This window comes from Hyperoodon ampullatus, assembly GCF_949752795.1.
Source record: "Hyperoodon ampullatus genome assembly, chromosome: 10".
NCBI lineage: Eukaryota > Metazoa > Chordata > Mammalia > Artiodactyla > Ziphiidae > Hyperoodon > Hyperoodon ampullatus.
Window position 1 is genome coordinate 103077341 of NC_136923.1, and position 24948 is coordinate 103102288.

At 41.1% G+C, this 24948-nt stretch overlaps 1 protein-coding gene across 1 annotated transcript in view; it reads right to left on the minus strand.

Moving 5' to 3' along the window:
• Nucleotides 1-17752, minus strand: part of PRP4K (pre-mRNA processing factor kinase PRP4K) — a 41195-nt gene extending 23443 nt beyond the window's left edge. The window contains exons 1-3 of the mRNA XM_079713644.1: nt 17578-17752; nt 9160-10359; nt 6284-6460 (exon numbers count right to left, since the gene is read on the minus strand). Coding sequence (XP_079569770.1) covers nt 6284-6460; nt 9160-10359; nt 17578-17714 — 1514 coding nt within the window. The 5' untranslated portion in view covers nt 17715-17752. The remainder of the gene's footprint in view (nt 1-6283; nt 6461-9159; nt 10360-17577) is intronic.
• Between the last annotated feature and the right edge of the window lie 7196 nt (nt 17753-24948).

Consider the following 24948-nt stretch of genomic DNA (forward strand, 5'->3'; position numbering starts at 1 on the left):
AAGATCGAGAAGATGCAAGAAATGTTTAACAAAGACCTAGAAGAAATAAAGAACAAACAGAGATGAACAATACAATAACTGAAATGAAAAATACACTAGAAGGAATCAACAGCAGAATAACTGAGGCATAACAACGGATAAGTGACATGGAAGACAGAATGGTGGAATTCACTGCTGTGGAACAGAATAAAGAAAAAAGAATGAAAAGAAATGAAGACAGCCTAAGAGACCTCTGGGATAACATTAAACACAACAACATTTGCATTATAGGGGTCCCAGAAGGAGGAGAGAGAGAGAAAGGACCCGAGAAAATATCTGAAGAGATTATAGTCAAAAACTTCCCTAACGTGGGAAAGGAAATAGCCACCCAAGTCCAGGAAGCACAGAGTCCCAGGCAGGATAAACCCAAGGAGAAACAAACATTATTGAAAGCAACAAGGGAAAAACGACAACATACAAGGGAACTCCCATAAGGTTAACAGCTGATTTCTCAGCAGAAACTCTACAAGCCAGAAGAGAGTGGCATGGATATATTCAAAGTGATGAAAGGGAAGAACCTACAACCAAGATTACTCTGTCCAGCAAAGATCTCATTCAGATTCGATGGAGAAAGCAAAAGCTTTACAGACAAGCAAAAGCTAAGAGAATTCAGCACCACCAAACCAGCTCTACAACAAATGCTGAAGGAACTTCTCTAAGTGGGAAACACAAGAGAAGAAAAGGACCTACAAAAACAAACCCATAACAATTAAGAAAACGGTAATAGGAAGACAAATATCGATAATTACCTTAAACGTGAATGGATTAAATGCTCCCACCAAAAGACACAGGCTCACTGAATGGATACAAAAACAAGACCCATATATATATGCTGTCTACAAGAGACCCACTTCAGACCTAGGGACACAAACAGACTGAAAGTGAGGGGATGGAAAAAGATACTCTATGCAAATGGAAATCAAACGAAAGCTGGAGTAGCAATACTCGTATCAGATAAAATAGACTTTAAAATAAAGAATGTTACAAGAGACAAGGAAGGACACTACATAATGGTCAAGGGATCACTCCGAGAAAACAATTATAAATATACACGCATCCAAGAAAGGAGCACCTCAATATATAAGGCAACTGTTAAGAGCTATAAAAGAGGAAGTTGACAGTAACAATAATAGTGGGGGAGTTTAACACCTCACTTACACCAATGGACACATCATCCAGACAGAAAATTAATAAGGAAACACAAACTTTAAATGACCCAATAGACCAGATAGATTTAATTGATATTTAAAGGACATTCCATCCCAAAACAGCAGATTACACTTTCTTCTCAAGTGCACACAGGAACATTCTCCAGGATTGATCACAGCTTGGGTCACGAATCAAACCTCGGTAAATTTAAGCAAACTGAAATCACATCAAGCATCATTCCGACCACAATGCTATGAGACTAGAAATCAATTACAGGGAAAAAAACGTAAAAAACACAAACACACGGAGGGTAAACAATACGGTACTAAATGACCAAGAGATCACTGAAGAAATCAAAGAGGAAATCAAAAAATACCTGGAGACTAATTACAATGAAAACACGACGATCCAAAATCTATGGGATACAGCAAAAGCAGTTATAAGAGGGAAGTTTACAGCAATACAAGCCTACCTCAAGAAATAAGAAAAATCTCAAATAAACAATCTAATCTTAAACAGAAAGGAACTAGAGCAAGAAGAACAAACAAAACCCAAAGTTAGCAGAAGGAAAGAAATCATAAAGATCAGAGCAGACATAAATGAAATAGAAACAAAGAAAACAATAGCAAAGATCAATAAAACTAAAAGCTGGTTCTTTGAGAAGATAAAAAAAATTGATAAACCATTAGCGAGACTCATCAAGAAAAAGAGGAAGAGGACTCAAATCAATAAAATTAGAAATGAAAAAGGAGAAGTTACAACGGACACCACAGAAATACAAAGCATCCTAAGAGACTACGACAAGCAACTCTATGCCAACAAAATGGACAACCTGGAAGAAATGGGCAAATTCTTAGAAAGGTATAACCTTCTGAGACTGAACTAGGAAGAAATAGAAAATATGAACAGACCAATCACAAGTAATGAAATTGAAACTGTGATTAAAAATCTTCCAACAAACAGAAGTCCAGGACCAGATGGCTTCACAGGTGAATTCTATCAAACATTTAGAGAAGACCTAACACCCATCCTTCTCAAACTCTTCCAAAAAATTGCAGAGGAAGGAACACTCCCAAACTCATTCTATGAGGCTACCATCACCCTGATACCAAAACCAGACAAAGAAACTACAAAAAGAAAATTACAGACCAATATCACTGATGAATACAGATGCAAAAATCCTCAACAAAATACTAGCAAACGCAATCCAACAACACATTAAAAGGATCATACACCATGATCAAGTGGGATTTATCCCAGGGATGAAAGAATTCTTCAATATACGCAAATCAATCAATGTGATACACCATACTAACAAACTGAAGGAGAAAAACCATATGATCATCTCAATAGATGCAGAAAAAGCTTTTGACAAAATTCAACATGCATTTATGATAAAAACTCTCCAGAAAGTGGGCAGAGGGAACCAACCTCAATATAATAAAGGCCATATATGACAAACCCACAGCAAACATCATTCTCAATAGTGAAAAACTGAAAGCATTTCCTCTAAGACCAGTAACAAGACAAGGATGTCCACTCTCGCCACTGTTATTCAACATAGTTTTGGAAGTCCTAGCCACGGCAATCAGAGAAGAACAAGAAATAAAAGGAATACAAATTGGAAAAGAAGAAGTAAAATTGTCACTGTCTGCAGATGACATGATACTAAACATAGATAATCCTAAAGATGCCACCAGAAAACTACTAGAGCTAATCAATGAATTTGGTAAAGCTGCAGGATACAAAATTAACGCACTGAAATCTCTTGCATTCCTATACACTAACAACAAAATATCAGAAAGAGAAATTAAGGAAACAATTCCACTCACCATTGCAACAAAAAGAATAAAATACCTAGGAATAAACCTACCTAAGGAGATAAAAGACCTGTACTCAGAAAACTATAAGACACTGATGAAAGAAATCAAAGATGACACAAACAGATGGAGAGATATACCATGTTCTTGGACTGGAAGAAGCAATATTGTGAAAATTTCTACATTACCCAAAGCAATCTACAGATTCAATGCAATCCCTATCAAATTACCAGTGGCACTTTTTACAGAACTAGAACAAAAAAATCTTAAAATCTGTATGGAGACACAAAAGACCCCAAATAGCCAAAGGAGTCTTGAGGGGAAAAAAACGGAGGTGGAGGAATCAGACTACATTACAAAGCTACAGTAATCAAGACAATGTGGTACTGGCACAGAAACAGAAATATAGATCAATGGAACAGGATAGAAAGCCCAGAGATAAACTGACACACCTATGGTGAACTAATCAATGGCAAAGGAGGCAAGGATATACAATGGAGAAAAGACAGTCTCTTCAATAAGTGGTGCTGGGAAAACTGGACAGCTACATGTAAAAGAATGAAATTAGAACACTCCCTAACACCATACACAAAAATAAACTCAAAATGGATTAGAGATCTAAATGTAAGACCAGACACTATAAAACTCTTAGAGGAAAATATAAGCAAAACACTCTTTGACATAAATCACAGCAAGATCTTTTTTGATCCACCTCCTAGAGTAATGGGAATAAAAACAAAAATAAACAAATGGGACCTAATTAAACTTAAAAGCTTTTGCACAGCAAAGGAAACCATAAACAAAACGAAAAGACAACCCTCAGAATGGGAGAAAATATTTGCAAACTAATCAACAGACAAGGGGTTAATCTCCAAAATATATAAAAAGCTCATGCAGCTCAATATTGGAAAAACAAACAACCCAATCCAAAAATGGGCAGAAGACCTAAACAGACATTTCTCCAAAGACATACAGATGGCCAAGAAGCACACGAAAAGCTGCTCAACATCACTAATTATTAGAGAAATGCAAATCAAAACTACAATAAGATATCACCTCACACCAGTTAGAATGGGCATCATCAGAAAATCTACAAACAACAAATGCTGGAGAGGGTGTGGAGAAAAGGGAACCCTCTTGCACTGTTGGTGGGAATGTAAATTAATACAGTCACTATGGAGAAGAGTATGGAGGTTCCTTAAAAAACTAAGAACAGAATTACTATATGACCCAGCAATCCCACTACTGGGCATATACCCAAGAAAACCATAATTCAAAAAGACACATGGACCCCCATGTTCACTGCAGCAGTACTTACAATAGCCAGGTCATGGAAGCAACCTAAATGTCCACTGACAGACGAATGGATAAAGAAGATGTGGTACATATATACAATGGAATATTACTCAGCCATAGAAAAGAAGGAAATTGGGTCATTTGTAGAGACGTGGATGGATCTAGAGTCTGTCATACAGAGTGAAGTGAGTCAGAAAGAGAAAAACAAATATTGTATATTAACACATATATGTGGAACCTAGAAAAATGGTACAGATGAACTGGTCTGCAGGGCAGAAATAGAGACACATACGTAGAGAACAAACGTATGGACACCAAGGGGGGAAAGCGGTGGGGGGCAGTGGTGGTGGAGTTTGGGAATGACATATAAGAACTTGCTGTATAAAAATAAAATTAAATTAAAAAAGATGAGAGAGGGGGAAGTCAGTGTAACAATTTATAAGGTCTAACTGGAAAAAAAACAGAAAATAATGGGGAAGCAAACAAAAACACGAGAAAATTTCCCAGTATAGGCAGCCATAATCTTCCTGCTTTAAAGGGCCTACCTAGTGCCCAGCAAAATAAATGGAAAGAAGGAGCTGCTCATCAAGGCATTATTACAGTGAAATTTCGGAACACAGGACATTTCTTATAAAAAGAGAGAAAAAAGCAAGTCCTATAAAGAAACGCCCACTTATCAGAGGAGGACTTCTGAATAGCAATAAAGGAAGCTAGAAATCAGTGAAATAACAATTTAAAAATTCTTAAGAAAATGATCTCAAACTAGAATTCTATTCCTTGATAAATCAGCAATGGGAATAACAGGTATTTTTTAGAGACACAGGTCCCCAAAATTGTCCTTTCTGTTCACTTTCCTCAAAAAGCTATTGGAGATGCATTAGCAAATGAGGTAAAGCAAGAAACTGGATACAGGAAATGGAATCACAACGTCAGAGAAGAACAAGGGACTCTGGAAAAGGGAAGCAAATCCTACGCAAACTACCGTCAGCTTGGAGCCAGAAGGCTGGGAGCATGAGAGTCCTCTCTTCCCCTCCCCCACCAACTGCTTGCTCTGGAATGAACGGTGTGTATACGATCACAATGGTTACATTAACCTCGACCATGTCCATCTGCAAGAAATGTGATGAAACTGGGCAGAACAGAAACGTGTGAGGAACAGTATTAAAAAAACTAATGAAACCAATACATATGGCAATAACTTAAAAAAATTTAGACACACTGTCAAGGCATTTCCACTTCTGAGAATCTAGTACACAAAAACATTCAAAGAGGGCTTCCCTGGTGGCGCAGTGGTTGAGAGTCCGCCTGCCGATGCAAGAGACATGGGTTCATGCCCCGGTCTGGGAAGATCCCACATGCCGTGGAGCGGCTGGGCCCGTGAGCCATGGCCGTTAAGCCTGCAGGTCCGGAGCCTGTGCTCCACAACGGGAGAGGCAACAACAGTGAGAGGCCCATGTACCGCAAAAAAAAAAAAATCAAAGATACATACATAAAGACTGGTTTCTACTGCTGTGAGTTAAAAGAGATCTTCACCCAAAGAGTCCTTCACGTCTACTGAGGACATCGTCTCCAAGTCGTGTTCTTAAGGGGACCAAATACAAGTTCATAGAAAAATAAATACAGAGCTGCAACTATGGAATGACAGGATACTTATTTATTACTCTGTGATCTAGCCTGCTAGTTAAAAGAAAAATCATAAGCCTAGCTCATTTAGTATTTATCTCTCTTCAAAACAGAGGAAAAAAAATGTCCTACTTAAAAAAAAAAAGATTGTGTTTTTAATGAACACAGATTTATATAAATTTGAAGGAAAACTCTATTAAAGAAAAATCAGTGTGTGTGAAATATCACATGTTGGTAATAGGAAACTATATGGTGTCACAGCTACAGTTTTTCAGAGAAAACTTGTTTGTTAAGAAAACCTACCAACTGAGCTTCAAAAACAGTCAGAGTTTGATGGATCAAACAGGCATCTTTACCTTCTCCGAGGAGACCGGCTTCTTCTTCTGGGAGATCGGCTCCGTCTGAGGGGGGAGCGGGACCTCCTCCTAACAGGAGATCTACTGGCTCTTCTTCGGGCTGGAGACCACCTACTGATTGGGCTGGCATCTTTTGACCTTTCACGCCTACTGAGGATGTCATCTCGAGGTCGTGTTCTTAAGGGGACCAAGTACAAGTTCAAAGAAGAATAAATCAAATCAGAATAAATGAATTTCTTCTACATGTAAAGAACACTTTAAGAAAGGGCACATTAACATAAAGGTAGTAAACACAGATTAATAAGTTTTATAACAAAAATTCAGATGATCACAGTGACATCTGGTGTTACGGTAGACACACAATAGAAGGTCTATTTCCTCTGGTCTCACAATTGGAAGAATTATTAAAGATTATTCATATTGTTAAAGCCACTGACTTTAATTTCAGATAAACAAATAAAACTTGCCCAAGTGAGTAACAATATTCCATTCCCTTGGTTTGAAGACTGTTTTCTTTCTAAATTTTTGACATTTTTGCAATTAAGAGCCTTATTTTTAATGTATCAATTAAGAATAAAACCCCCCTTAAAAATCCACATTAACCTCAGAAGAGGAAATACAGGTAAGAGTTTAGGGAAAAGGACAGTCCACCTAGTCATCGAAGTAAATATTGGTATAACTTATCTGGAAGGAAATGTGGCAGTTAACTTTCTAAAATGTAAATGTACATAATCTCAGACTGCAATTCCACTTCTATGAATCTATTCTAACAGAAACTTAACACAGAACCAACGGATGTCTTTGCAAACAATCATGAAAAACTGGAACCAACCTCAACTTTCATCAGTTTCAACGAGGGAATGGTTAAATATATTATGGTACATCTACACTGTGAAATGCCATGTTGCTATTATTGATATATGAAGAATTAAAAACAATCCTTATGTATTGTCACAGAAGTGTTTCATGAAAAAAGAAAATCACTGTTAACATAAATAGTATGAATCCTATTTTTAAGAAAAAACGCATACATACAATTGTATGTGCATAGTAAAGGGGCTAGAAAGAGACAGTCTTCTTTGGAGTGGCAGCAGAGGAGGGATGGAAAAAGTGAATTTACAGGCTTCCAGCACGATTTAAATTTCTCTTTAATTAGCATGTATCTCTTCTGCAACTAAAAATAAAAATTTGTTTCAAATATTCAACTCTAGTCCTTGATAAACTCCTCCTCAGAATTTCCTTTTCAAACTGAAAGCAACAGAAAGAGAACAGGACCTTAAGAACGACGTCAGATAACACCAGCAACACTGTCTCCACAGAGCTGCAGGCAGAGCCGTTTCATTACACTGCTTAGAAGTAAAGAGTCAACAGGATCTCGTAAGATACAGCACTTTGAAAATAGTATTCTTGAAGCTTCTCAAAACATAGGATGATTTATTTAAACTTCAAGGCCAGCTCAGATTTATACCCATACACAGAAAATATTAACATGCAACAGTAGATGGCTAGGAATTCAGAGTATCTTTGCATGGTATAAGCCAACATTCTTTTAAGGGAAACTTGGCTGGTAATTTCACATGTCTAATTACTGAATATAAAGACATTAAAAAATCAGTTTCTAAAGTAGCTTTTGGACTAATCTAAACAACAGCCTCCCCTCCCCGCCAAAAGCCCTTCTGTGCCTTTACTCATCAGTTCTATGACCCTAGGTAAGTTAGATAACCTCTCAATCTATTTTCTCATTTATAAATTAAGTATGACTTACTTCACTCTGTATTAAGTCAGAAAGAGAAAAACGAATACTGTATGCTAACAAATATATATGGAAACTAAAAAAGCGGTAGCGATGAACCTAGTGACAAGATAGGAATAAAGACGCAGATGTGGAGAATGGACTTGTGGACACGGGGAGGGGGAAGGGTAAGCTGGGAAGAAGTGAGAGAGTGGCATGGACATACATCCGCTACCAAATGTAAAATAGCTAGTGGGAAGCAGCCGCACAGCACAGGGAGATCAGCTCGGTGCTTTGTGACCACCTAGAGGGGTGGGATAGGGAGGGTGGGAGGGAGGCTCAAGAGGGAGGGGATATGGGGATATATGTATACATATAGTTGATTCAATTTGTTGTACAGCAGAAACAACATTGTAAAGCAATTATACTCCAATAAAGGTGTGAAAAAAAAATGATGACAAAAAAAATTAAGCATGAGGATCACTCCACTTCATGAGAGACAATCATGAGAACTTATGAGAAAAAAATTGATGGACCAAATGTATATGAAATATTTTCATTATTATTGATAAAAAATAAAATCACTTCTTACACTATTTTTCCTAAACTTAAGAGGTACTATTTTTTTTTCAATGAGATTACAAGTATATGAATTAGTAACAGAAAAAAACTTCCACTTTTAATTTAATTATATTTTGGGGACCAAAAAAGACAACTGTAGTTCCAATCATATTGTCAGAATTCAAAATCATGTCAATTCAAAAGAAATGATAGATCACAATCCTTAAACTGATACCTCCATTGTTTAAAATATCAGCCCATACTGTTCAAAGAACAATCCCTGCTCTGGAACTATACAATCTCCTTTCCCATAAGATGGGCATACGCAGACTTAGCCAAATTACTTGGATTTAAAGGAGTGATTCTGCACATCAGATACTAAATTAAGAGCTTTAAAAATGTCAATAAAATTAAAAATCACCTAGAGTCAAGATACTCACTGACAAAAGCGCAAACATTAATATAGTTAGTGGACAGGATTATACATAACACTACAAAACTCATTACCATCTCATTTTTATTGTCCACAAGTTCTAGTTTCTCCTCTGAAATCTGCTGCAATACAGCTTTGCAGTCAAGTTACCTTGGCGAAGAAAGGCGTCTCCGTTCAGGCTCCCTGCGTTTTCTTTCCAAGGATCGGCTCTTGGCTCTCCTACCAGGAGACAGAGTTCGAGAAGGTGACTTGCTTTGCTTAGACCTTCTATCATTTAAGAGTGGAGATCGACTTCTTCTTGACTTATCACGTTGTTTGGGAGACAAACTTCTTCTTTTGGGACTACGACCAGGTCTTCTACTGGGTGACCTATTTTCTTTCCCAGAGGAAGCATCTTTAGAGGGAGATTTAATTGGCTTCTTCTCTTTATCAGTTTCAGACCGTTTCGATTTTCTCTCTTTGGACCGTGACCTTCTGTCTTTGGATTTACCTCTCAAGTCAATTGGGGATCTAGATTTTTTGCCTCGATCACGACTTCTACTTTCATTTATAATTGGGGATTTTTTCCTATCTTTTGACTTACTTTTATCTTCAGTTTTAACCTTGTCATCAGCAGGAGATCTGGCCTTCCCCATTTTCTCTTGAGAGCGCCTTCTAAGGGTAGGAGACTTTGACCTTCTTGCCTGATCTTGAGACTTACTTCTTTTAGAGGGACTTTTGGACTTTTTCCTCTCCTTGGACTTGCTCCTCGTTGCCTTCTCTTTCACTATTTCAACACCTCCCTTACTTTTCTTTTTATCAGACCTATGTCTAGTCCGTTCTTTGGATCTGCTTTTACTTCGTTTTTTTGTACTATTTTTATTGTCCATAAGTTCAAGTTTCCCCTTCGTACTTGAAGATCTAGTACTAGACCTATTTCCATTTCGTGCCTTTTCATGAATCTCCCCCTCCTCTTCAGAGCCAGACTCATAACCTTGTAATATGAGCCCCATCCCAGACTGGACCTTTCCTTCCATTAACTCATTATCAAGTTCAGCTTTAATCAAGGCCCTCTGTTTCTCCAAGTCTTCCAGCAAAGCTAAATCATCAAGTTTAGTTCTTTTTGCTGGAGACATACCTTCTTTGTCAGAAGCATCAATAACCTCTTTTCTTTTGTGTTTCTTATGTTTATGCTTATGTTTATGTTTTTTATCCTTGTCTTCTTCTGAAGAATGTTTATGTTTCTTATGTTTACTTCTGTGTTTATGCTTCTTTTTTTTGTGACGACTGTGCTTATTTTGAGATTGGTCTTCTGATACTTCTCCATTTTCTTCATTTACACTCTTTTCAGAATTATCAGCATCTTCCATCCTATAAATGTATCAAACACATTTAAAAGTCACATCATTTATCAAGCATTCAGAATCATAACAAAATAATAGCAATGATAAAATACATCTCAATGTGATACATGAAGTTAGTCACTAAAATATTTTATTTCAAAGGTATATGGCAAGAACTGAGTTGAACAGTGATTTAACTTTAATTTGTTTCTAATGGTTGAACTCAAATACCAAAAGTATTACAGGAAATACATAATGGGAGAGGTTAACATAATTATATTTAATAGAATAAGGGAATCCAAACCAGGTGCAACAAATTGTTAATGCTGACTTTCTTAAACAGTCACTCAAGTAACTTGGTTTTTAAACCAGCATTTCCCACACAACTCAACACCAAAGGACCCCCTCATTTTCTTTTTCCATAAAACATTAGTAATGACATATATTGGGACACTCATCTCCTTCTCCACTTGGATTCAGAAATAAATATATACTTAAATCTCTAGAGCCAATACAGAGCTACACCCAAAAGCAGCAGTTCCTTCGATGTGCACAGGCAGCTGATGGCTGATGTTGATATTGTAAACACATCCCAAGGGTTAAAAACTTCAAAGTTGGGCTTCCCTGGTGGCGCAGTGGTTGGGAGTCCGCCTGCCGGTGCAGGGGACGCGGGTTCGTGCCCCGGTCCGGGAGGATCCCACATGCCGCGGAGCAGCTGGGCCCGTGAGCCATGGCCACTGAGCCTGTGTGTCTGGAGCCTGTGCTCCGCAACGGGAGAGGCCGCAACAGTGAGAGGCCCGCGTACCGCAAAAAAAAAGAAAAAAAAAAAAGGATGAGTAACACTGTCCTAAAGAATGAGTAAGAAATTAACCACAAGGTTTAAGGGGTACTTTAGATATAGGAAAAAAGATCAATGTTACCAGGGCATCAAACTTGTGGAAGAGACTGGTCTAACAGAGGTTAAGATCTCAAGCGGACCAATTCCAGGAGATGAAAAGATATAGTATGGGATTCTGGAAACACACGGTTGAGACAGTCAGAGGCTCAGGAACTGCAAGGTTAAGCTACCGGATGGATGGTCTGTAATGATACTGCTGTTATGGTCCTCCAGCCAGGTCTCAGTCTTCAATACACTTGGGGGATGAGGGGCGGAGGGAGCAGCCCAACACAGCAGAGGATGCTTGTGAAGTTACTAGCTCACAACAATGAGGGGGTGTGGAGAACATACAACTACCACATGGCAAGAACTTTGAATTTGGGGCACCAGACTGCCAATGTCCATTTCTGGCACTACGCACTGTGGGAAAGGAGAAAGTATTAAACAGGGCTGCAGAGGAAGCCGTGTCTTCAGCTGAGTCAGGTTTTAGTCTGGCCTGACTTCTCTCAAATGGGGTATAAGAAGACACAGGATAGAGGAAGTAGTGTTCTGGGATCATCAAATTTTCTCAGAGACTTGGAAAAGGAAAGCGTAATTTTTGTGTTTAAAAAAGAAAAAACCAACATGGCTTTATCAAGGAGGGGGGAACATCACAGATTTAGGGTGAAGATACAAAGACATTTCAACTTTGGTTCTTGTATAGACTACAACCTCATACAGGTAACCACCTCCCTTCCCTAGAATCTCCCAGCCCACAGTCCAGAAGGTGAGCTATGTGTCGGTTTTTCTGAACCTTGAGTTACAGGGAGAAAAGCCTGAGAAAAACAGAACTAGGCTAATTCAAGATACAGAAGTAGCTATGGAGAACCTTTTTAAGGTCGGGAAGGGTTTTCAGGTATATAAAATCTAAGCGTCCAAAGTACAAAATTCTAGTCAATAAGCTAAAACTCAAACAATGTAGGGCAGCGGTCCCCAACCTTTTTTGGCACCAGGGACCGGTTTCATGGAAGACAGTTTTTCCACGGACGGGGTAGCGGGGGATGGTTCAGGCAGAAACACGAGAGATGGGGAGCGACGGGGAGAGATGGGGAGCGGCAGATGAAGCTTCGCTCTCTTGCCCGCCGCTCACCTCCTGCTGTGCGGCCCGGTTCCTAACAGGCCACGCACCGGCGCACCAGTAACGGTCCACGGCTGGGGAGTTGGGGACTCCTGATCTAGGGAATCCCCTGGTGGTCCAGTGGTTAGGACTCCATGATCTCACTGCCAAGGGCCTGGGTTCAATCCCTGCCTGGGGACCTAAAATCCCACAAGTTGCACAGTGCAGCAAAAAAGCAAACTCAAACCATCTGAAGACGCTCTTAAGTATCCTCAAGAAAAAGGATAGTTGGGTGGTAAAGTCTCCAGAGCCAGACTACCTGGGCTCAGTTCCTGGTCTCACTACTTACTAGTTGTGTGGCCTTAGGTGAGTTTAAGCTTGATGGAGAAAAGAGCAGTACCCACCTCAGGGCACGCGGTAAGGACGGCACAGTGCTGGTTAACAGGCATCAAGGATAGCGAGGCCTAGCACAACCCTGGAGCCCCAAAAGTGAGTTGCTCTTATTGTTCAGACACTGGGTAAATGTGCTCCCCAGCGTGGACACTGTGCAGCTGCAGACAGGCACTAAGAATGTATTTTAAGGAATCCTGGTGGAAGCAAGGATCCTCGAGTCAAACGGCCTTGTTCCAATGCTGCCTCCAATGGGACACCTCCAGTGTGACCTTGGACAAGCCACTCCTCTGTGCCTCAGTTTCCTCCACTGTAAAAACGGGGGACATAACAGTACTGGGAAATCACAGGTTTGTCACAGCAATGAGTTCATACATATAAAACTGTCACACCAAGTGCTCAAGAAGTACTGCCTCTGCCTGTGTCCCCAGGACAGAAGAGATTTCACATTCAAGGAGGTGGATGGGACTCGCCTAAGGGCAGGTGTCTCTCAAGCTGGTGAGAAGGCTGGTATTACATTCAAAGTCAGAGCTCTTGCACTTGCTCAAAGATGTTTTTCAGATGTCAGGTCATGTCACCACTCTGAGTGAAAACTGACTACTGTTTCCTACCTTATCCAGAGCAAACACGTAAACTCTGTACGAGTCCTCTGTACTATCAGCCCAACCGGCCCACCACCCTGAACCCCTCGTTCCCGCCCACCCTCCCTGCTCCCCCGCCACGGCAGGGGCTCGCCCACCGAGAGGCCTGGCACGCCTCCCCAGACGCCTCCCCAGACAGTGCTGCTGCCCCTCGCCCACCGCAGGCCTTTGCCCGAATGACACTTGCTCAGCCAGGCCTCCGGGCCAGTTCCCTTTAACTGCTACCCCACCCTAGCCCACACAGATGCGCTTTCTCTGCTTAACTGCCCTCCACTTCACAGAATTCTTATTCGTCTCTCCCTATTGTAACACAAGCCCTAAGAGAGCAGGATCTGAATCCGTTTAGCTCGATGCTCTATCGCCGAGGCCCATAAGATGATCTAAGCTAGAGCAGGTACTCAGTAAGTATTTGCTGTGTCAAAGAAACGATCTACAGAGAGTGACATATAGAAACGGTATCACTGACTACAGCTGGTTCACACTGTCTGCACCCGCGCTCGCAGCTCTTGATGGTGAACACTTTTCGCTCACTTACACCCCCAGTGCCCCATACAGTGCACACGCCTATTTCTTGACGGCAATACCCTCAAACGATTTAAATTTAATCACCTCCCCCAGAAAAATCTCCTCTTTTAACCCTTTTCCAATGCTTCCTATAATTTACAAGTCTTCCAAGGAGTTTCAAATCAAAATTCTTAAGAGTTTACCCACAGGGCTTCCCTGATGACGCAGCGGTTGAGAGTCCACTTGCCGATGCAGGGGACACGGGTTCGTGTCCCGGTCCGGGAAGATCCCACATGCCGCGGAGCGGCTGGGCCCGTGAGCCTGCGCGTCCGGAGCCTGCGCGTCCGGAGCCTGCGCGTCCGGAGCCTGTGCTCCGCAACGGGAGAGGCCACAACAGTGAGAGGCCCGCGTACCGCAAAAAAAAAAAAAAGTTTACCCACAGAGGAAAGTAATTTCCTTCAAAAGAAAGTCTAGCTCCTAAAGCTTCTGAGAATGAAGACTGACATCACGGTACCCAATGTTGCTAGACAGTCATTCCCATGAGTGACCCCAGTTTTCCTTGTAACTTAATGAATGTAATTCAAGAAATAATGACTAGGCTCCTAATGAAACGCTACCAGTGCCTTAGGGCCAGCTAGGTTAACCTTAATAACTAACCCCCGAGTTCTCCTACACTGGGGTTAGGCAGAGAGCAGACCTTCAGCCTCTTCTGTTGATCTCTCAAGGCAAATTCCAAAGAAAATAATGAGTGAAGTCTGACTAGGTAAATCAGGGAAACGTGAACTCAACGAGTAACTGACACTCATAACATATCACATATAATGCACGAGCTTGTGCTAGGTCAGTTAATTTAGGTTCATTATCAACAACTTTCTTCTAAAGCTTTAGGAAAAGGTTTCTTGTAAAGAAACCTGATCACCTTCCTGGATGGTTCATATGAACAATAAATACACATATATAAATCCCATATCCATAAATTTATACTTTAACGCTTACATCTTGCAACCTAACACTACACATTTAGCAGGTATATGTCTACACTAAACTGGTCTACAACAGGTTTGTCATAAACCAGTACTTACTGAGAGCTGAGTGACATCCTTCAAATCTCACTTGGAAACAAAGCTGAATTCAACGTGCAGACAGTATGGAAGTGTTAAACAGCATTCATTCATGTGTCTGGTTAAATACATTGTACAAGTTTCACCCTTCAAACAACCCAGGGTTTGGGGGCATCTGGCACAATGAAAATAGCCATGGAACAACTTTAAAATAAAGTGACCAGTTACCAACCTCTAGTGTTATTTTAACTTCCTCTTTCACATATTTTTTTCAAAGAATATTCTTAATAACATCTTATTCGGGAAGCATTCAATTCATGCTTTGCAGTTGGGGGTAATGGGGAGCAAAACGAATGCCACTGCATTTTATAAGGAAAATAATTAAGCCTGTTTCTCTGACTATGTAGATGTAAAAATAAAAATGGATTCAAAAGAACAACTAGTCTTAAAACGAACCTTCCCCTGCCCCCCACCTTTTCCAAGTGGGATATTAAGTTTCAAAGAGTTAGAACTGTCATATCATGAAAACGGACCTTTCTAGGACACTGGAAATAAATAAAAATGATTTCAAATGTTAAAGGCTATTTTTGAAAGGAGCCACACTGTACAGCGAAGGACCAGACAGTACAAAAGTCAGGAGCAGGGCTCTAGAACTAGACTGCCTGGGTTTCAATCCTGCATCTGTCACTTAGTGTGACCTTGGGCAAGCTAACTTAATTCCTCCATATTTCCGTTTCCTCATCTGTAAAATGTGGGAAATAACAGTATCCACCTCCGTCGGGTTGTTAGAAGGACTGAATGAGGTGATATTTGTTCAGTACCTGGTCTTGGTAAGTGCAAGTAAGTCAATGCATATAAAAATTTAAACGCTTAAAACCACCGAAAAAGGCTGAGCTAAAGAGACTGACAAATGTAAAAGCCACTAAAAGGCCTTCAGGGAGCTTAAAACTATTTTATACGTTTACCTTTTCTAAATGTTCCACTTGGAATAGACTCCACGTAACTGTGAACTCCTCAGTGTGGCCTCAAAAAAACTATTCAGACACTACATTCCAGCATTCACTGCGGGCAGCCAACAGGGTACCTGCTTTCTTAGCAAACTGTCATCTTCTATGGCAAAACATTTTCAAATAAGTGAAAGTGGGACACATACAGACCACACATTCCATGCAAAACAAGTGTCGAGGAGGGGGGAGGTGGAATTAAAAACTATCTCAGGGTCATTCATACTGCAGGGGCCAAAATAAATATTATTATTAAATCCAGTGTTATTTGAATATGTAAATAAATATGGCTGAGCCACTCCTCAAAAGGAATCTGAACTGTCCCTGAAATCAAATAAATGGACATACTATAGAACTTTAAACAGATTACTAGAAAAATCAGCCGCGTTGCCTAAGGTTTGGACCATCTTGTCATGAAGACTGGAACTGGGCCTCACTGTGAACTCGAGGAGAAACAAAAAGAGGCAAAGTCTACCCACAACTTCGGAATCCATTTGCCCTCTTTTAAGTAAAACTGAAAAGATAATAAAGCAGCTTTCAGAGGCCTTTAATGAAAAACTTCATAAATATCTCTGTCTAGCTGAGTAAAACAAGTGACTAGGCAGTCCAGAACTGGCCGCACAGCAATGAAGCGATGGGCTGGCTGGTGGCAAAGATTTCTTCTCCTCTCTCTCAGTCCAAAGTTGCTGGGAGACTGTATCTACCTCTTTCCTAAGACGTCAGGAAACAAATCAGATAATGCGGATGCAAAAAAAAAAGCTCGCTATAGGAATACTGTTTTAAAATCCATTCTCTTCTAGATTCTTGAGTTTTCCTAACAAACACACGAAAAACAAGATACTGCTTTTAGTTAAGCAACGGTTACCCTTGCAGCATGTACAAGTCTGTTTTCACTCGGCCGCATCGATCCTTATATTAGCTTAATTACAGACATGAAGTGCTTGGGTTTGGAAGTAGCTAACAATTTCCACTTCTTCCACTCGTACTCCCAAATAAGCACTATAAACTCACGTCAAAAATGCTAGGCCTCAAAACCGAGGGCTTGATCTTACTTTGTCTCAAGTTTGCAAGTTGGCAAATTGCTGTAATAGGCCGGGGGGGGGGGGGAGGGGAGGGAGGATATCGGGTGGATGCTGGAGTACAGAGTACAGGGTGGCAGGAGGAAGCACCCCGCCAGCCGCAAACTACAGCTCAAGGAGCACGGCCCCGGCACCCCTTCTTCCCCCTGCTTTCAGGTCCTAAGACTGACAAGGGCAGCAGAAGCACCGGGGGAACCGCCTGCGGAGGAAAGGTCTCAGGGCTCGCCCGCGCCGCCCTGCTGCTCGGGGGCCCGCACCGAGGCCGCCGGGAGCCCCGCTCGTCCCCGCGGACGGCAGGCGGGCAGGCGCGCCCCCGCTGGAGCCGCGCGCTCGGGACCTGTAGAGGCCGCTCGCGCCCACGCCTCCCGGGGCAAAGACGCGGCAGGCCCGGCCGCCCTCCACCCAGCAGCCGCGGCCTCCCGGCGAGCGGAGCGCGCAGGCCGCCCGCCCGCGCCCCACGACGCCTCGCGGGAGCCAAAGTTTGGCCGCGGCCCCAGGGCCCGAACTTTCCCGCCCGCCCGCCCGGGCAGCTCTCCGCCCGTTCCCCCTCGGCCGGCCCCGGGCGCCGGCCTTCCGCGCTCCTAGACTACTTACTCTGGCTGTTCCCGCAGCGACTGAGCCTCCGCGGCGGCCATCTTGAACTTCCTGACTCCTGGGCGGCGGTGGCGGTGGCTGCCCGGACGGTGGAAGCCACTGGAGAAGGAGGAAGAGGGAGCAGGGCCGTCGCGCATGTGCCGACAGCGTCGGGAACCGTGCACCTCAGAATTGCTCGGAGAATCCGGATATAAAATGCATCCGGGGACAGGGCGCACGAGCGTCATGACGCACTTCCGCGACGGGGCGGGGCTGCGGCGGCGAGGGCTGGGGCTTTAAGGGCGCGCGTTGATTGGGTTAGAACCGACGTTACGTTCTAGGACCCCGGTGGAATAAGGGGGTGTCTGCCTTGCAGGCGCGGTTCCGAGAACTGGTTTCATTGTGGGGCCCACAGTTGGGTTAAAATTCTCAAACTGGGGCAAACAAGATGACTTTGCTTTTAAATGCCTTTTTACTGTCTAGATAAGTCAGTGTGAAACGGCATTAAGGGAAAGTTTGTAGAAAGGCAGGAGTACTGGAAACGTAGGGCTGTACCTAGAACATAGGGAACTATTTTAATTGATACATTTCTTTGAAACTTTTGAACTTTGTTTCAGCTTTTGCTAAGTACAGGGGAAACGATTCACGAATCCGTTACTCCTGTTTAGTTTCGCTGGTTCTGTAATTGGTCCGAATAACTTTGTAACTTTGTTTTTCTATAATGAATCTACAGTAACGAGACTAAATGAAACATTATATGAGAAAACATTTACTGTCTCTTGAAGAGCTTTCAATACCATGGAAGTTTTTACATCCTCTGTCTCTCAAAAGAGACATATCTTTCTCCATACTCTGGAACCTGAAAGCAGGGTGATGATCCCTTTTATTCTTATAATCCACTGAGTTTGGGTTTGACCTAGAAATTTGAGTTCGGAATATCTGAGCTTCTTATATATCTCTTGATTTTCAGAGAGGGAGAGTTACAAATATTCTTACAAAGTAAGTCCCTAGTTGGCTGGAATCCCAAACGTGTTAAAATGTTAAGCGTTTTCCCCTCATAGCGTTTTCCCCCTCATTTTCCCCCTTTATTAACGTGGAACACTAAATCAATCCCTGGATATTTATTGATTTTTGTGGGTTCCCCCACACACACCCATTGTTGCATTTCTTTGTATGGTCCTTAATTATATTGTTTTCCTTATGAAGGATTTCTTTCTCCTTAATAATCAAATCCAGGTATAATAACTTAGAAGGCTTCTTTCAAAGGAAATAGTTTTCAGAAATATGTTAAGAATGGTTTATATTTTCAACCATATATTTATCTATGTACGAATAGTGTGTAGGTTGGGATTTCAGAGTTCCACTAATTGTTCCTACCTCTAGATTCTCATCCCTGTATATCTTTTCAAAGGTATTTTGTATGTGGCAGCCTTGTATTTACAGTTTATTATATTCTCTGTCCCACGAAGGCAAGGCCATGTTTCATTGTGTTAAGAATAGCTCAAATATGTTATTAAAATAACAGAAAATTGGTAATTATTTTAAAATAAATAATTTAAAATGAAAACAAACAGTATAACAGACTTATTACAGATCTCTTCTTGGAATTGAGGGCAAGCCTGTAAGAGATCTCACCTTGGATATAAAGTAGAATAATATACTTTAAGGCAAAGAAGCCTAGCAAACTGGCACTCAGAGGTAAGGTGACTTGCTTGTGATGACTCAGTTCCTAGGTGCCAAGCCACGGTTTGAACTGAAATTTCTCGTCTGTGCTCTTCCGTCTTACTGTGCTGCTTCCCACAGAAATGTCATTGCTTTAGCATCCCCTTATTGAGCACCCACCCACACAGCTCTCCAAACTCCTTTCGAATAAAGGTAACGGAAAGAGCACTGGATTGGCACCCAGAAATTCCTTATTTTCTGTGTCCTTAAGCTGTAGTCTCTTCCTTGGTGCTGATTCGTGGAACGCTCATAAACCAGTCTTTCCTCAGTCATAACGTGATCTCCCTGCCCTCCCTCGCCCCGCCCCCCCTCCGCGTTTCTTTGCAGCAGCTTTCATGTGGACATTAAACTAAGAATACCGAGTGTGGCGAAGGATAGGTGGGGAACACAGGAAGTAAGGTTCAGGCTTGAAGCCTGATTATGACTGGCTCAAGTTTAGACTTGGACAAACCATTCAAGTTTTTCAACAAGAGCACAGTAAAAATCAAGTTTCAGAAAATGATGCTGGCAAACACATTTCGCTCGCTCGGACAGGATTTGTCAAGGACTCAGCCCGAACTATACTGCCGTTGAAGTTGTGGGAAAAACGGCGTTCTTTGAAGGCGGAGTTAAAGCAAACATCCACTTATTACTTTAATCATTCAGCAAACGTTTACTAGGCGACAAACTTAAGCCCAACTTTTCATTTTCAAACTTGAAGCCCATCCTCTCAGCCCCGCTACTTTTTCCTGTCCTAGTTCAAGAACCTTTGCACCGGAAAGCAGCCGCGGCAGTGGCCGCTGGATCGGTCCCGCGCCGGGAGAGAGCTCATGAGGTGACCCCGCCCACCGGAAGTCCCTGGAGGGGCGGGGCCTCGGCGAGCGCGCGTTTCTTGGCCCAGGGAGGCGCGTGCGTCCGTGCGTCCGTGCGTGCGTGCGTTCGCCTGGGAAGGGATGGGCGGGGCTGAGGAGAGCGGCAGCCCCGCCCCGCCCCGCCCTTCGGAGCCCAGCCAGCCTCCCGCCTGCGAGCGGACCTGGGATTTGTAGATGCTTGGGAAGGCAGTGGGTTGGGTTTTTCCTTTATTAGAAAACAAAAACTTTTCCCTTTGTTCCATGAAAATAGTTTTTTGTTCTTTGTTTTAAAGCAGCTCCAATGCATTCACGAATATCTGGAAAATACAAGAGAGCAAAAGAAAACGAAACGAAAACCACCCAGAGTTCCATTACCCAAACTGAACCAAAATTAATGTATGGGTCTATTGGGGCCTATTTCCACGTGCAATATTTCTTGTACTCCTGTATGGAATGTGATAGTTTGCTTTCCAACGTAACATGCCTATCAATTTTTACATAATTCTAGCTTTAGTAAATGTCTTCGTAACTACACAATGGCCCTTTCCTTTGTTACTGGCTGTCCAGTAGGGTCAGTGTTGCTCTGTTGTGTGTGACTCTGATGAGGCAGTGTCTCCAGTGGTGTTCAGAACGTGACCATTCAGGTCAGGAAGACCTGGGCTTCACCACGTGTTTAACCTTTGGAGCCTCACTTTACACCTCAGTAACGTGAGGGTAAGAGTTCCCATCATGTAGGATTATTATAAGAATTAAATGAAATAATGAGTGAAAGTCCCTGGAGCATGTATTGATAAATACTAGCTATTTCTATAGGCAAGGTTTTGGGGGTTTTTTTTCGTTTGTTTCTTTTGTTCTGATTTTTTTGTTTAGTTCCAGATACTATTACATACTATTGCTACATTGGGTGTAAGGGGTTTTATACACAGCTTTTCATAATTTTATTACATAAGTAACACATAAATAATACATAAATTAGAAGCACTTTTTGCAGTAAGAACACATGAAAATTGTAATCCTACTCCCTGTAGATAATTATTATTCACATTTTATAATAGGGCTAGCTAGCCTTTCTCACTTTTTTATACTTGTATTCATATATTAATGACACTTTAAAAACTGCAATTGCATTATGAACTCAGTCTCATAACAGGCCAAGGATAGTGAAGAGGTCAGTGTGGAGAGAGTGCAGTGGTTACAGGAGTAGGAAGTAAAGCTGGAAAGGGAGTTTGTAGGATTTGGATTTCGCTTAAAATTTATTGGACAGAGTAAGTGCAGGGTTGAAGAATGGCATAATTTATTTTAGAATGTTTTCTTGGCAGCTCTAAGGAGCTAGACAGCCAGGGACCAGGGGAGGAAATGTGGAATCCGGTTAGGAGTGTAACTCAGTAATCCTGGTGAGTGAAGGTGGTGGCTTAGAACAGGGTGAAAGTGGGAAAAAGTGGTTGGATTCTGGATATATTTTGAAAGGACAAGCTGTAGAATTCACTGATCAATTGCATGTGGGGTGTGAGAGTCGGTGACTTAAAGGTATTTTGGCTTGAGCAGATATAATGCAATTGCCACTTACAGAGCAGATTTAATTGGTGGGGATTGGGGGTGAATGAAGAGTTCTGTTTCAGTCATATTATGATTTCAGAGTCTATTAGATGTCTAATTGTAAGTGGGGTCTTAAAGACTTCAATTATTGTTGTCCATTTTCCCCTTCATTTCTGTCAGTTTTTGCTACATGTATTTTGGTTCTTTGTGATTAGGTTCATGCATGTTTATAAACATTATATCCTATTGGATTGACACTTTTATCATTACAAAATGTCCCTCTTTTTCTGTAGTAACTTTTAAAAAATTTAAAAGTTTATTTTGTCTGACATTAGCACAGTCATTCCCACTTTTTGTGGTTGCTGCTTGCATGATTTTTACTATGAAATCTGAAGTATATCTCTGTAGACAGCATATAGTTGGGTCTTGTTTTTTTAAATCTATTCTAATCTCTGCCTTTTGATTATAGATTGTTTAATGCACTCACATTCAATGTTATTGACATAATTGGATTTATGTCTATGATTTTACTTTTCTGTATGTCTCATGTCTTTTTGTTCCTTTGTCCCTCCTTTACTGTTTTCTTTTGAATCAAGTGAATATTTTCTAATGTAGCAGTTTAATCTCTAAGTGATTTTTTTCCACTATTTTAGTTATTTCCTTTGTGGTTGCTCTAGGGCTTACCACATACATCTTAACTTACCAGAATTAGCTCCAAATTTGTACAAACGTAATTCCAATGAGATTAAAAACCTTACTCCAGTATAGTTTTGTTCTATTTGCCTATTTTTTGTGGTATAATTTATATATATATATAGTATCTATAAATGTTACAAACCCAACAGTACATTGTTATGATGATTAAAGCTTTATATCTTTTAAGGAAACTGAAAGAATAAAGGAAAGCGAATGCATATTTACAGTTGACCCTTGAACAACACTGTGGATCCACTTATACGTGGATTTTTTTCAATAAATACTACAGTACTACATGATCCGTGCTTGGTTGAATTCATGGATGCAGAACCTTGGATATGGAGGGCCAACTGTAAAGTTATAACACATTTTCAACTGCGAGGCGGGTCAGTGCCCTTAACACCACATTGCTCAAGGGTCGACTGTATAGCTTTTATTATGTATGACCTTCTTATTTATCATTTCTGGTTCTCTTTACTTCTTGTTTTTGTGGATCCAAGTTACCATCTGGAGTAATTTCTTTAGCTCAGTACAGCCTTGCTACTACCCACCTCCTTTGTACTGATGTGAGCAAATATGTTACACTTCTATTCTATATGTTATAGACCCAACAATACATTTTATTATTTATATGCATAAAATGTATTGGTTTATACAATTGCTTTTTTTCATGTGTGCATCTTAAAAACAACTTTATTGAGGTATAATTTGCATATCATAAAATCACCCATTTTAAGTGCACATTTCAGTGATTCTTAGCAAATTTACATAATTGTGAACCATCACCATAATCCAGTTTCAGAACATTTTCATCACCCCTGTAATATTTCCTCATACCCACTTGCAGTCACTCGCCATTCCCACCCCTGCTCCCAAGCAACCATTAATATACTTTCTTTCTCTATGGATTTGTCTTTTCTAGGCAATCATCGTATTTTTCTTTTTCCATTTTATAGTACATTCTCACTTTTGTACAACTACTACCTCTGTCTAGTCCCAAATATTTTCATCACTCCAGAATAAAACCTGTACCCAATAAGCTGTTTATCCCCATTCCCCTATCCACCCAGCCCCTGGCAACCACCAGTCAGTATCCTGTTTCTGTGGATTCATCTATTTTGGATATTTTATCTATATGGAATAATATATTATGTGACCAGTTGTATCTGTCTTCTTTGCTGAGAAATCTGCTGTTAATCTCATTGAGGTTAACTTTTTTTGGGCCACACCTCATCTTAGTTCCCCAACCAGGGATCAAGCCCGTGCCCCCTGCAATGGAAGCTTGGGGTCCTAACCACTGAACCTCCAGGGAATTCCCAGTGTCCCCTTTAAATGATGAATTGTTTTTCTCTTGCTGCTTTCAAGATTTTCTCCTTGTGTTTGGCGTTCACCAATTTTACTGTGATGTGTTTATATGTGGATCTCTTTTGCATTTATTCTACTTGGAGTTCTTTGTTCTATGGCTTTTCAATAAATTTGGGAAGCTTTCAGCCATTATTTCTTCAAATATTTTTCTGCTCCTTTTTCTTCTCTCTCTTTCTGGCAATCTCATTACATGTATGTTGGTGTGCTTTAGAGTGTCGCACAATCCTAAGGCTCTGTTCATTTTTTCAAAAATTCTTTTTTCTCTCTGTTTTCTGATTGCATAATTTCTATTGATCTATTGTCAAGTTTACTAATTTTTTTTTCTGCCAGTTCAAAGCTACTGTTGAGCCCCTCTAATGAAGTTTTCATTTCAATTATTGTATTTTTCAACTCTAGAATTCCCACTTGTTTTTTAAAAATAATTTCTCTTTATTGATATTCTGTATTCGATGTGACATTGTCATCAGACCTTACTTCTTTAACCATGTTTCCTTTAGTTCTCTGAACATGTTTACAGTGGCAACTTTGAAACCCGTTGTTAAATCCAACATCTAGTTACTCTCACAGGCGGTTTCTGTTGCTGCTTTTTTCCCATGGTATGGGGTCACACTTTCCTGTTTCTTTGCATGCCTTGTAATCTTTTGTTGTAGGTTGGCATGTTTTAGCAACTCTGGTTACTGGTTTCCACCGTTCTCCAGTCTTGTTTTATTATGCTTGTTTATTTGTTTAGTGACTCAATTATTCTAGTGAAGTCTATTCCTTCCTCACCCCATGCTGTGTGGTCTCTGATGTTGCTCCTGAGGGAGTGCAGCCTTGGGGATTCCTGCAGTCACTCTGGGATGACAGTGGTTTTGTAAAGGTTCTCTTTGCCCATTTCTTGTCCTGGCCATACCCAGGTGTTAAGCTCCACTAGGTGCTGGCTGACTGCTGTATTGTTTTCAACATTACCCTGGGGCATAAGTTGGTCCACAGACTAAACCAATCAAATGCAGGGACATTTAACAGGTTAGTTTCTAAGGTCACCGTCTGAGATTTGACTGAGGTCCGACTCAAGGTGGGTTCCTACCACCAGTCTCTATCCCTGGTTCTCTGTTAGAAATGGCTGGCCTACAGTTTAACCTCCGTGTGCAATGATTCTACCAATCTCCTCCGGGTTGTCTTTCCCCACGTCCTCCACTGTTTCTGAGAGCATCTGGAAGCTCCAGCTTCCTCTCCTCTGTTGCAGACGAAGCCATTTCTTTTG